Source organism: Oratosquilla oratoria, chromosome 8, assembly GCF_046742065.1.
Source record: "Oratosquilla oratoria isolate Oo_2021 chromosome 8, ASM4674206v1, whole genome shotgun sequence".
Taxonomy (NCBI): Eukaryota; Metazoa; Arthropoda; class Malacostraca; order Stomatopoda; family Squillidae; genus Oratosquilla; species Oratosquilla oratoria.
Genome location: NC_134784.1, coordinates 28,860,206 through 28,875,205, shown reverse-complemented (window position 1 = coordinate 28,875,205; position 15,000 = coordinate 28,860,206). Strand labels below are relative to the sequence as shown.

Sequence of the window (15,000 nt, the reverse complement as noted above, 5' to 3'; positions counted from 1 at the left end):
TGACATTATTGTTATCATTATTATTATAATCATTATCGTTATTATCATTATTATTGTGGGTTCCTGTTCCTTTTTTTTTTTTTTTTTTTTTTTTTTTTTTTTTTTTTTTTTTACGATTTTAACCTTAGGTCAGGTTTTTATTAATCGGTCAGATCAGTTTAAGTCAGGTCGGGTCAAGATCAGGTCAGCTTAGATAAAGTCGACTTGGGTCACATTTACTGAATAAAATCGTATGTACTTTAAACCGGATTAACATAACCTACGTCACACTTAACTGCCTTCAGGCGATTTTATTCAGTCACATGACGGGAACTCGATGACGTCACGTGGAGGATTCGAGTGAGGAATGACTTGTCTTCTTGTACACTTGCGTTCTGAAGATTCGGTTGAATGTAGCGAACTTTCCTATCAGGAGGCTAGGACGGTGCCTCTCACAGAGGACTTTGTAACTTGGAATTGAATAGACCATACCCTTGGTCCAACTCGCTGGCGGCAGTGTTCGAACTGCCGTCACGGTGACCTCCGCCGCAGGTGGCGACGCTCTAACACGCTTGGTCAGCGAGTATCCTGCTAGTATAGTAATACTTCTTATTGATATTGCGGTTATTTTGTTATTATGGTTATTGTTATTACTATTATTTAGCAGTTATTTATTGTCATTACTATTATTATTATAGGTATTATTATTATTATTATTATTCAGACGAAATAGGTAGCGAGCGCGAAATGTTAAATGTGTATATAAGCTGCATATTCTTCTTCATCAGCAAAACCCAACCACCTGAGCCTTAACGAGAAAGAGAAATTGGAACATCAAGAGAAAGGGCAGAAGAGACAAGAGAGATAAGACAATGCGATAAAAAAATTAAAAACAATAACAAGTGAAATACGAAGGAAAATAGCAAAAGATAACGTTATCAACAGGATAAAGAGAAAATAAATTCTACTTTACGCTCTACACAAAACAACTAGATTATTTATATATTTACTAGTTATGCCTAAGCGAATCAAATCCCATTGACGTTAGCCAGAACATAATATGTAAAGTTGGACACTTGATGCTCCGCCAAATGGAAACATTCAACCAGAATAAAAATAATAAACGTTTCCCAGACGTTTGTTGACATTCAGGTCTTCGTAAACGTTGCAGGTGGTCAGGGTGGGAGTGGGAGGGGGGTCGTCTCCCTCCCTCCCTCCCACACTCACTCACTATCTCCCTCAATTTTTCTCCCTCGCTTTTCCCTCCCTCACCCCCTCCCTCTCTTCTTCTCTCCCTCCCTCCCTCTCTTCCTCCCTCACTCCCTCCCTCTCTTCCTCTCTTCCTCCCTCTCTTCCTCCCTCACTCCCCCCCACTCTTCCTCACTCCCTCCCTCTCTTCCTCCCTCCCTCCCTCTCTTCCTCACTCCCTCTCTCTCTTCCTCACTCCCTCACTCCCTCCCTCTCTTCCTCACTCACTCCCTTTTTCACTTCCTCTTTCCCTCCCTCCCTCTCCCTCCCTACCACCACCACCCCTCTCTCTCTCTCTCTCCCCTCTCTCTCCCTGGTTCAGACACGCTACTGCAGCGTCACAGACACCCCCTGATTCAGTATACCAAGTAGTATCTGTTAAAGTTCGAGTCCTGACCTAGCTTGCATCCCCTTCCTGTCAAGAAACTATTTCACTTCACGGAAGACCGCAAGATTAGATAAAGAAATGTTTATTATCTGTAATTTATCAGAGATGTGTGTGAAGCATTATGGTACAACAGGACGAAAAGAATTGAAACGCCGTCTTCAGATATGGGCAGGTGAACGAACGTTACGAAAAACACCGTTCAGCCATAATGAGAAATATACACGTAATCGTCGCACAGCCGAAGTCGATTTTTATTCATTTACTTATAATTTATCGAATTCTATTTATTATTTGTTCTATTATGTATTTTATTGTACTCGTATCGGACAATTTTATATGTGCATATATATGTATATATATATATATATATATACATACATAATATATATATATATATATATATATATATATATATATATATGTATATATATATATATATATACATACATACATATACAGTGATACCTTGAGATACGAAATAAATTTGTTCCGTGACCGTCGTCGTATGTCAAAAAAATCGTCGTATCTCAAAACAATTATTCCCATTTAAATTAATGGAAATAGAATTAATCTGTTCCAGCTATACGAAATGACCCCAAAACAAACTTAGATTGCACAAAGCAAGCAAAATTTATAGATAAATACACACAATGATAAGATAATAAATAACTATGATAAGTGTTAATTATCATATATACCACGGAGGCAGATGATAGCGGGGAATGGAGGTGTGAGTCAGGAGGAGGAGGGAGAGAGGGCAACGAGAGCAAGCGTACGACGCACATATTGTACATATACAGTGGGTAATGATAAACATACAATTAATAATTATAAACACACACATTAATACAAATGAAAATAACTAAGATTCTTTCCTCTTTTATATTATTGAAACAGTGCCATTTTTTAATTTGGCTTTTCAAATTATTTTTATTAATTTGTTTATATGTTTATTATTATTATTTTTTTTTTGGGGGGGGCTTTTCAATGTTCTTATCATTTTCACGTCTTGCTTTTTGGCCTTACCTTCATTACCTTCACTGCGTGGTCGCTTTAAGAGAGAACGATCAAGAGTGATCTGGTTCTGCCTATTTTTTAGTATGTTTTGCAATTATTTCATATTTTACTTCCATCGAGATTTTTTATACTATCCTTCTCCATACCTTTGGGACCCATGGTCATGCACAAAAAACAAATAATAATACACAAGACAGGCATAAACACGACGAACAAACAGCGAAGACGTAAACGAGAAGACAACAGACGAACTGAAGCGTCGGGAATCGTCGGGAGCCGAGCGAACAGTCTGCCACGTACCGCTGGCGTTTCAAATTATCGCTCATCACATCGTATCACAAAATTTTCGTCTTATGGTAGGGCGTAATTTAAAATAAAAATTTTACGTATGTTAGGGCGATCGTACCTCAAGGTATCACTGTATGTATACCGGTATATATATATATATATATATATATATATATATATATATATATATATATACACACACACACACACACACATACTGTACAAAGGATTACAAAGGCGGAGCATCCCGACAGGAGACCTTTTGATCCATATCTAGGTCGGATGCGGAAAAATCATAATAATAAGTGAATAAATGAATAAAAACTATAATAATGTAAATAATAAATAAGATAAATAAATGCGTAGGTATAGTTAAATAAACAGGTAAATAATAAATAATAAATTTATATATAATAATAAATGAGAAGCAAATGATAAACAGACATGATAACACAATCAATAATATAAATTAAATGAGCCATTACAGCATATATATATATATATATATGCATATATATATATATATATATGTATATATATATATATGTATATATATATATATATATATATATATATATATATATATATATATATATATATATATATAATGCGTGTGTGCGTACGCGCGTGTCTCAAAACAAACGCACTATATAATCGTATAAAGTATAAACAACTGACCAAGTCTAGGTCAGCTCAGTCATGATCAAGGTCGGGTCAGTTCAAAAGGAATGTTTACAAATAGAGCCGCAGTTGCGGGGGTGGGAGCGTTTTCGTTTGTGCCCGACTTTATATCATCTGTTATGGTTAGAAACTAGATATTTTATACTGGTTAATAGGATTAAGTCTAATCAATGCCTTTCGAAAATCGCCATGACGAAATTAAATTTGATCGATCATTTAGCATCCGTAAATTGTCTTTTTCGTTAATTCTGGCTGTCCCGAGCCAACATTGTAGGAATTTATTTAGTCTTTATTGAAAAGTTTATTGATTTTTTTTATTATTTATTGACATTCTATTGAAATTATTTTTTGAAAATCTTATCGAAATTTTATTGAAATTATTTATTGAAAATTTGTTGAAAATACTTGTAGTGCAATTTATATTTATTGTGATAGTAATCCTAGAAAGCTATCTATTTTATTTGTAGCTCCTTTAGTAGTTCATGATTTCATGCATGGATATTCATGATGGAGATTAAAAGAAAAACTAAAATCAAACAAAAGAAAATCTAAGACAAAATAGAATAAAATAAAATCTAAATTGGAAGAAAAAATATATAAGAAAAATTAGAATTAGATAAAAAATATATAAAATAAGATGAGGTAACAAGGTCTAAAATAAAACAAAAAGAAATAAGATAGAAAATATAAAATAAGATTAAACAGAAATCTAAAAATAGAATACGATGGAAAAAAGTAGATTTCCTTCGTTGGCACTGAATGGAAATAGGATGAGGGGAGGAAGTGGCCATATATGGTAATTCACCCTATTTGGGAGCCCATTTCCCCCCAAATATCGTGCAAGGGGCGGGGGGGGGAGCAACACCCTCCCACGCCCCTCTTCCCCTCCATTCCTTGCTCTCTGGCCAGGCAGTCCTGGGATGAAAGGACAGAGAGGAGGAAGAGGCAAAGAGTAGGAGGAGAGAGGAAGAGAAGAGGAGGGAAAGAGAAAGGGAAGGCAAATTGAGGGGGAAGAGGGAAAGGCTGGGGGAGAAGTAAGAGGTAGGGCAAGAGAGGGGAAGAGAAGGGGAGGGGAGGAGATAGAGAAGGAAATCGAGGGGAAGGGGGGAAGAGAAGGGGAGGGGAGGGGAAAGAGAAGGAAATTGAGATGAGAGAAGGGGAGGAGAGAAAGGATAGGGAGGGAAAGGGGAAAGAGAAGAGAAAAAATTGAGGGGAGGGATGTATGTGTATGATATATATATACACATACATAAATACGTATTATAATTTTATTGATTTTTATTATTATTATTATTATATATATATATATATATATTTTTTTTTTCACAAACTGTGTTATGAAGCAAAAGGTCTCCCTTCATTATGCCTTGTTATTGTAAACACTTGTTCAGCTTGTTGGGGGCAGATATCATTTACATTTTATATAATTGCTATTTGATTCCATTGAGGCCAGAAATCCATTGTATAAAGGTCAATTGAAAATAGACCAATAAATAATATTTATTTTCATCCAATTACATGAAAGACCAAAATGTCATCTATTGTGAGATGATGCCTTCTTCACTCTATAGACCAGATTCATGCAATAGTATTTTATGACGAGATCTTTATCAAGCAAAACAAAAAATGAATATAATAGAAAAATGAAAATGATTAACAAATAAATAAAAATAATGAATAAATTATTAATGATAATTAATAGATAAATAAAACTGATAGAATGAATAAATAGATAAATTGCATCATATTATCTCTGCTATGCTCCATACATCCTTGACCATAACCTCTATGACTCCACCACTTCAGTACGATAGTGTCCCTCAGGATAGAAGCACTGGTTATTGCCATCACAATACCCACCGACCGACCTATGAAGTGCCAATGTATGCCACTGTGTGCCACTAAAAATAGTCTAGCATTGTGCAAACGGATATCTTCTCAGCTGGCCACACCAAAAATGGGCAAAATTTTGTTTTGTTTAAGATATTCATAACATGTATATGTAATAATCTGTATTTATGTTGCAACAATATATATACATATATATAAATATTTGTATGTATGCATTTATGTGTATATGTATATATATATTGTTACATAACTTTGACTTGTATAATGCCATGACTAGATGGTGTATATATATATGCACATATATTTCCATATGACACGAATAAACATAAGCATTCAATGACCCTCTTCCTTGCAGCAAAACCATAAATATTCTCACCCACGCCCCGCCATTGTCGCCATGGAAAACCACGGTCAGGCCGAGAAGGAGGCCAGTGAGGTGCTTCGATCTTTCAACCTACTCGGGGCACCCCAACAGACACAAAACGAGCCCCAAAACTTGTCACGGACACAAGTAAACACGTCACAGGCCATGGTCATGGTGCCGCCTCATCATCCTCAGTGGCACATTCATACTGCACAGGCTCCTATTCACATCATGTATTCTGTGAGTATCCATGAACCATTATCACATTGGGTATATTCACGTCAGTTGTGAGTTTGAACTTGAATATGACTTGATGTCAGTTGCTTTGAATTTGAACACATAGATAATGACTTTAGTTACATTCAAGTCATCCCTTAAAGCATTTCAACAATGTGTCTAATTTTTAACATGTCATTCAGCTTCTTATTGTATGAGATTAATATAATTTTGACATTTTAGAGATTCAAAAAATAGAAAAAATTGAAACCGAAGTCATTTCCACTTTAACCAACTCACAAAAGTTTATGACAATTGACCCAATGTGAAGCCATCTTTTGTTTGTTTGGTTTCAGTGTACAGTTGTTTGAAATGAGAATATTAATAACAATAATGATAAACTAACCTTTCATTTGATTAGAATTCTTCAATAATGAAAATACCTCGAGATTAAGAATATTTATTTAGAATTCTTCGATAATGAAAATACCTCGAGATAAAGAATATTTATTTTGATTTTTTCCAGGATCCCAACGGTCCACAGCAACAGCAACAGCAGCAACAACAACAACAAGCACAACAGCAAGTACAACAACAGCAACAGCAACAACAGGCACAGCAACAACAAAACCAACAGCATCAACAACAGCAACAACCAACTCAGTTGACTCATATCACTGCAGACCAATTAACTCATTTACAGCCTCCACCGCTCGAACATTCAATATGGTCAACAACCGATATGGGTAAGTGAGAGGAACGTCTTTGAATTTGTTGACCAAGGGTGATCAGTTCTGTTCCAGTAACATATAAACACATTTTTCATTGAAAGATCTATTTTTTTTATATAGAATGGTTAGGTTTGGTTAGGTCAGGAGATGTTAGGGGCTATTGGAAAATGTAAGTTTCATGCCTGTGCTTGTGTGTTTCTGGAATTTTACCAATTGATCAATCATTCAATCAATCCGTAGCCCCTGGTCTCTCTTGCAGAAGACATGTAGTTTCCAGGATTCCAGCAATAGCCTCTGGGCGAGACCATAACTCACTTAGAGACTTGTTGTTTTGGACCAAGGGTGATGACAACAAGAAATAATTTCCATCCTTTTCAAAAGGTGGCAGTGCCTGACAGTTTTGGTAGAGAAAGTACCATATGAAAATAAAGCCTTCATTTTTTGTGCAATATTTTGCTTGGTGGAGATTTTTCAAGTACATAGATGAAGAATACAAACTGAGTATACAAAGGCCTTAATTAAGGGACCATGGAAAGGTTATGTAATCTTCCAGGACCTTTTCCTGGTTCTTTCACTAAGGCTTTTATATTCTTTGTTTATATTCATCATCTCTGAATTTGAAAGAGCCCAAGCAAGTGAAATATTATACAATCTGTCCCCTGTCCAGCTCTGTCCTCAAATGGTGTTTACTCCGCAAAAATTTCCATCTTGATTGTCTGTATCCCATCAAAATTCATCCAGTTATTCCTCTAAATTGATTGGAATTGTTTGGGATTAGTGAGGACAATTCTCAAATGTCATGATTTTGCACCTAGATCTTGCTGGGTTATGTGAGATATTTTAGCTTTGTGTCACATAAGTTCCCCTCCCAGAGAACATAGGAACATAAGAGTTCCCCTCCCAGAGAACATAGGAACATAAGAATGGAGGAGGAGACTGCAAGAGACCATAAGACTACTCTAGGAAGTTCCATGTCCCGTACCACCTGTTATCCCTATCTTTAAAGTTATCTATTCTTCTCTGAAAACAACCAATTGTTTTGGCACTCATTACATAGTTAATAAGCCTTTTCCATTCATAAAAAACTCTGTTGGTAAACCAATATTTGGATTTATTCAATGCTATATAAATACTGTTTTACTCTCCCTGTTATATTTTAAGTTATATTTTAACACATTATTTATATTCATTAATGTGTTCATCTTTCAATATAAATGTATTTCAATGATTTGTGTTATATTTGATGATAATAAATATATGCTCACATATATTTACTGTGACAATTTGTAACACTGAACTTATTTCAGAAGCACAAAATGGTATGAACTCCAACTACAGCCTCACAGAAATGCAGAGACAAGACGGTGACAGTACCCTCAACACAAATGACATTACGGAAGAGGAACAGGAAACCAAGCCCAAAATCAAGAAAGAGGTCAAGAAGAAGCGCAAATTAGCCGACCTCCTGGCGGAGGGTATAGACCCGACGAAACTCGAGGAGAACAGCGACCAAGTGCGAGAACGTTTCGGAAAAGGTTGTGAGTGTGATGGGGACAACTGCTTCAAGAACATGAACCCAGAGTTCGTGTTCAGACATCGGTTGAACATTGCCGAGTTGACTAAAAATGAGCATGATATGTACCTGATGGGGGTGACTATGGCTTGCCTCGCCAACCCCGAAGAGACTTCCAGGCACAAAGAACGGAAAAGATTGCGGGCCTCTTACGTCTTCCAAGGGAAAAAAGTGTGTCTGGATGCCTTCCTCTACCTCGAGAACTGCACCCACTACCAACTCAAAGCCATCCGGAAACATGTCATGGTTAATGGCGTCACGCCTAGAGTCCACGGAAACCACGGCAAGAAGCCGCCAAACACCTTCCCCTTGAACACTTACCAACACGCAGCTGCCTTCCTCGGGAGCTACATCGCCAGATACACTCCAGCAACTAACGCGACAAAGAAATCAAACAAATCGGGGAAATCGCCTCCAGTGTACTTGCCGACGGACATTACGCGCAAGAAGATACACAATGCGTACAAGGAGTATTGTGAGCACTTTGAGCCCGACGTCAAAGTCATGGGGTACTCCTCATTCAGGCACTTCATGAAGGAGCAGTTTCCCAATGTCAAGTTCTTCCGCATGGACAAGAAGGCCGAGAGGTCAATGGGACAGAGTGACGATGATGAGGACGATAACGATAACACAACAGGTGCGCAGCCTCCTAACACACAGCAACCCGAACCTCGGCAGGAGCAGAGGATCGAAGGTCCTCCGCAGGTCATGCAACAACAACCACCACCTCAGCCGCAGCCACAAACAGGAGGTCCCGAACCTCCGAAAGATGCTCGAAACACTCCTCCTGTTACAACGGCAGCTCCCACCGTTCCCCCGAACACCCACCCAGGAGTACCACCTTCGTCTATGCCCCATGGACCCATTAGCACCAACTACCCGCCCTACTCACACGTGCAGCTACCCCTTAATCTTCAAGCTCAGCAACCTCTATACTCTGCATGTATGCAACCAGGAATGTTCCCCCCTGGCCAAGCCCCCCCACAAGTCAGACCTACCAGTTTTCCATATACCAATCTCTAAATTACAATCAGCCACTTTCCCAAACAAGGTCTCTAAGATCTTGCACTTGAGGAGTGGCATGGGTAGTAGAGATATACCTCGACGTCACTTCAGGTGTTTTAAGAATAGTGACGGACGTTTCCGCCACGGTGTCGTGGTCGGACTTCTTCACTGTCGCCTCTGAAGCTGTCACGTAAGAATTGTATATGACGCACATTCTGATATGGTAATTGCTCCTGATTTTCAGGAGCCACACATATCCTATTCTATAGGAATCCCAAATTCTATTTTTTAAGACTGATTACACTGGGCCGGCTCAGTCGGCTGTCAAGCAGTATTTGAAGGGCATTTTTGAAGGCTTAAGCATCTTTATATTACATGTAGTTCATGATAGGGCTAAGAGAACAATGCCTACCAAGGCCTTATAGGTGATAATGTTAAGTCGGCTAGGTAGAGTGGCTGTTTGCATACCGGAAACTTAATAGGCATTCCGTATAGAATATACCAGGTATCCCAGGATGAAGTGACAAAACGAACCAGTTCAGAGAAGTGAATTCAGTCCTGGGATGTTACATAGGTCTATGGTGATCATGACAAAGAGCGGTTTTGTGATGATGCCGTCACGTGTTCATCAGTCGCAGGTGTGCAAGAACCGAACCTCCACAAACTCCTACCCTTGGGCATCTCGCAGGGATTTCAATCTGACCTCGCACTTTTACAGATAAAAACACAAGTTTTAAGGCAAACAATTTTACATTTAAGGTGAACGGACTACTGCTGTGGGAGTCGAGTGTGGGGAAAAGACTTTTACGTTGGTACTAAACATGATCTTCCAGTTACGCATACTGTTTTGTGTATTTAAGCCTTCAGTTGTGATGTCTGGGTGGCCAGTCCACTTGGTGTGTCTTGCGTAAATGAAAACAGACCCCCAGAGATCGTGGCAGAATTACTGAAACTCAAAGTTTTTGATTATTTTTTATTTATAGAAATATCCAGATTCTAGGAAATCTAGAAACACCGGTATTCAGTGGACGTATATTTTGCAAAACACTGCCATACCTTCCTCGGCCAGCTGGTGTTTATGCCTGAAAAATGTGGTATTTATGTAATTTTTTAATACAAAAAAAAAGTGAAAAATTGATTACCACCAGCAGTGAAATAATCAGGTTAAGTGAAATGGTGATTTCATGATGAAGTGAATTATTGCAGTAGTGATATTTATTAGTAATATTACTACAATCTTTAGCATTGCCGTTCTTGATTTACGAAAGGATAAGATGCCCGCAGACTTCAGCCAAAAGTGCCAAAGGGGTTATACAGAAATATCTCCCCAAGGAATTTATGCAAAAGTATGATATATATATGAATATATATTGTGTGAATGATTTTAGTATAATTTATAAGAAAAAAAATAGGCTAATTACTTTCATTAATAAGATGAAAATTTATTACTTTTATATAACAGTGAATTTCTGATTTTTTATCCAAATTAAAAGATAAGTTGATTTATCTCCTGTGTGCAACTGAACCATTCCTCAATTTCTAAGTCAAATATGAAAAGAAAAGGAAGATTAACCCCATCAGTTCGAGGTCTTAGCACTAACTCGGATGGAATCATCCAGGACAAAAATCTACAAAGGCATCGTCATAGCATCAGGGTTGTTTGAAATAGGTTCACTCCTTTTAGCATGAGGTCTTCCCTGAAGCATAACAAAATCGTCTTGCGTTAATCGGAACGAAGTTGGTAGGGGCATTGTCGTACTGAAGAGATTAATCTCCTTTGGGCATTAAAGAGTCCTCATTTTTCACGTTTCTCATCTTCAATCTCTATTTCCATGCCCAATTCACCTCAGTCCACTTAATCATCCATTTACTCTCCGCTCTCCATGGTCATCCATTCAAGTCAACTCTGTCACCAAATCCTTCAACATTTTTTTACATTCCGTATTCATGACGATCATTCCTAAAGCTGTGGTCAATGTGTTCCTGGGTACCCTAGGTCTTTGGTTACCGAAAGTGGGAATTTAATCCATTCGGCATAGTGACATAACTCCATAACTCGCTGATTTTATTCCAGCCGAGGATCACTGGTTTTATGCATCTGCTGAGACAGACTCGAGTCTGTCAGTTGTCGAGATTAATAGAAATCTCTTTTGTGCTCAGAATCCATCTCCTTGGCTGTAGAAAACTATCAAACTCAAGCCAAAATAAACTCGATCAAATGCACCGGAGGATTGACAGGAGAATGTTTACGATATTTCTCTGTCGTCACATTTCTCCCCTGACGTCTTAAGAAACACGACTCATCAAAACGCCTTTCAGCATTCTTGCCCAAAGCCAATCAGGGATGGAAACTACCGGGTAGTTACGTGTCACCCAGCGAACGATGTAGACCACGGTTTCCCTCAGCGTCACAACCATTCCCATCTCCGTGCCCATTCTTGGGCATTGAACCCCAGTTTGACCAGTTTGTGCCGAGCCATGTTTTTAAATTGCTCATGACATTGCTTGCGACATGTCCTGCTTATGAAGTCGTTGCCCAGATTTCCATGTACAGATGTAACATCTACCTCATAGACCCATTATTATTATTATTATTATCATTACCATTATTAGTACTGGTATTTTTATTATTGTTATTACTATTTTCATTATCATTATTATTTGCTTATTTATTATTACTATTATTGATATTATTTATTATCATTATCACCTTTGTAGAAGAGCTACAAATTGCTCACTGCCTGTTCGTTATCTCTCTCTCTCGTCTTCGTTTATGATTCAGCGTAAAAGGAGGTGATGATGTGGTGCTTTTAGTAGGGGCAGTGTTGAGGACCCCAATTAGTGATCTCTTCCAATTTCTCCTTTCGTGTTTTTGTTTCTTGATTTGTTTTTTATTATTTTAGTTATTTTATTTTATTTTTATTATTTTATTCTATTTCATTTATTATTATTATTATTAAATTTTTGTCCATGACCTTTATTTTTTTAGTATTGATTTTTTCTTTTTTCTTTTTCTTTTCTCTGTCTTTCTCCCAGTCGTACGGTTAATCATAAAAGACTGGACAAGTATGCACATGCACTAATTAATTTTCTCAATTGGAAATCACAAAACTAGACAGTCTCTAATATTCAGAATGAAAAATTCCAAAATCTATAAGATTTGGGATACTAGAACCACTTTGTAATATTATAGATTTTTTTTTTTTTTTTTTATAAAGTTGTTTGCTTTTGTTCTCTTTATGGTTTTTTTTTTATTTCTAATTTCAAAGATTTTCTGGAGTTAGAATATATTCAAAATCAACCCTTTCTAGTCACATGTTTCTGTCCAGTATGTTTTGGGCAAATTTTGATTAAAATCAAGAGACTAAACAATAATTTTTTCATTATTTTATAACGTTTTTAAATGAGAAGAAATATGTTTGATTAGATTGTACAGTTGTGAATAGAAATGTAACTGTACAACAAAATTTTTTACTAAATGTAAATATCATAAAAAAAATTAAATTATTTATTTATGTATTTATTTTATCTTTATGTCACAAGACTGTATATTGACGTGCTGTTCAGAAAGGGTGGATTTTGGAATGATTAGTGCATATGCAGATTTGCAGGATATTTTGTGAATGGCTGTGAGCTTTGGTCTTTGTAAGACTATCAAGTATTGACCCCAATTTTGATTCTTCTTTATTTATGGAGAGGCTGCTCCAGATATTTAACAGCATTTCTACAAAAAAGCCAGCAGCTTCAACAGAGGCATACAACCAAGGCGGAATCCCTGAAGACAAAATAGTGAGCATGGCAAATGCAACTGAAGACATCTTATCGATTCCGACCTTGTGACGTCATTCTGTCGACATAATTTCAAATTAGCTTTATTTCAATCGGTATCCGGGGACATGTACTATATAGGCAGGTAAATGATTAAAGGATTAATTTTGTACTGAATCGCAATTATCGATGTATTGATATCAATAAACTGTGATATATATACATTTTTCGTTGTGTGAGTTTTCCTTTGATAAGGCGTCGACTGGACTGGGTAAAGAGTGGGCGTAATTAATTACTTTATTGCAGAGGATTGTCATATATATATATATATATATATATACTATAGTTGGTATATACACCATTTATAGATATAAAAAAAATTGTCGGATCATAGGCGACCTCTCGACCAATGAATAAAAAGAATAATGAGAAAATTTTTCCTAAACTTAAATAATAACGAGAAACAACATTACAATAATAACAATAATCACCAATCTAAATAAATGAAAGCTGGTGGAGGTTATTCTGTTATCAATACAGTTATTCGAATTTGCCTACTCCATCCCCTCACCCTTCCTCTCCGTCTGTAATTTCGCGTTTGATAAAGATGTATAGTAATAATAAAATGAGATAAATTGATAATGAGAAAAATGCCTCTTTCATGCTTTTTTCCTATGTAATCTGACTCTATCATGCTGTTTTGTTCACATTTCTAAAAAAAAAAAAAATGCGGTGTGATAATTATAGTGAAGTTTGTGAATGTGTCGGGCCGGGGGTAATAGAAAATGCTTGTTCTCGAGTGGTCCCGTAAAAATGTACCAGCGAGACCCCTCTCACATAAGCCCTGCACATACACATTCACTGACAATTTATCAGCATCGCCGTACTGAGAGCCGGCACTCCAACTCTGGTAGGCAAGGAGCTATATGCGTAAGGTCACAGCATTACCACAGATCGGGCCATATATGAGCTCGGAGCTCTCACCCGGGAGAGAGAGAGATGTCGATCACGAGTCCAACGCGTGATCCATGATCATGGTGGATCAGCTATATTTACGTTAAGCACCTCATGGCGTATGCTCCTCTTGCGCCCGTTTCCACTGTGTGTGATTCACCATGGTCTTGGATCACGTGTTGGACCTGTGATTGATAACTATTACCCTTCCGAATGAGAGCTCGTATATAACCCGGTCAATGGGTAATCCTGTGACCTTACACACACACACACACATGACTCGATGGCACAGTTGGTAGAATTTCCGGCCGCCACTACGGCGGTCCGGGTTCGAATAACACCCAGGGCTGGAATAGTTTCAATATCGTTGCGCTGCGAGTCGTTACTCCATCTCTCGTGGACGGGGAGTTGGGCGTGTGTGTAAGGTCAAAGCATTACCCATAGATCGGTCATATGAGCTGTGAGCTCTCTTCCAGGAGGGAAATAGCTGTCGATCATGAGTCGAATACGTGATCCAAGACCACGGTGAATCATATATATATATATATATATATTATATATATAAGATTGAAGGTGAAAGAAGTTGACGAGGAGAAAATGGGAGAATTTTACGCCTTAACGTTTCGACCCGCAGGGTCTTGATCACAAAGCTAACAACTCAAACGTAACCGGATATTTTATACACGGACGGGTCATCTTATGACCCGTCCGTGTATAAAATATCCGGTTACGTTTGAGTTGTTAGCTTTGTGATCAAGACCCTGCGGGTCGAAACGTTAAGGCGTAAAATTCTCCCATTTTCTCCTCGTCAACTTCTTTCACCTTCAATCTTATTTATCATAATATAGTCAATATATATATATATATATATATATACATATAACGCAAAAGCACATGTAGCGTCAATGATTTAAAGAGAGCATTTTCCTAACTCTTT

The 15,000-nt window shown here is 37.4% G+C and overlaps 1 protein-coding gene across 2 annotated transcripts in view; it reads left to right on the top strand.

The window, feature by feature from the left end:
• Positions 1-13,322, top strand: part of LOC143027663 (uncharacterized) — a 17,839-nt gene extending 4,517 nt beyond the window's left edge. Inside the window, exons 2-4 of one of the 2 annotated variants that reach the window (XM_076189078.1) lie at positions 5,808-6,056; positions 6,559-6,778; positions 8,074-13,322. In XM_076189078.1, the coding sequence (XP_076045193.1) occupies positions 5,850-6,056; positions 6,559-6,778; positions 8,074-9,359 (1,713 nt within the window). In that variant the 5' untranslated portion in view covers positions 5,808-5,849 and the 3' untranslated portion in view covers positions 9,360-13,322. Of the gene's footprint in view, positions 1-5,807; positions 6,057-6,558; positions 6,779-8,070 lie in introns of both variants that reach the window. The other variant, XM_076189077.1, reaches the window with a different exon arrangement.
• Positions 13,323-15,000: the final 1,678 nt, after the last annotated feature.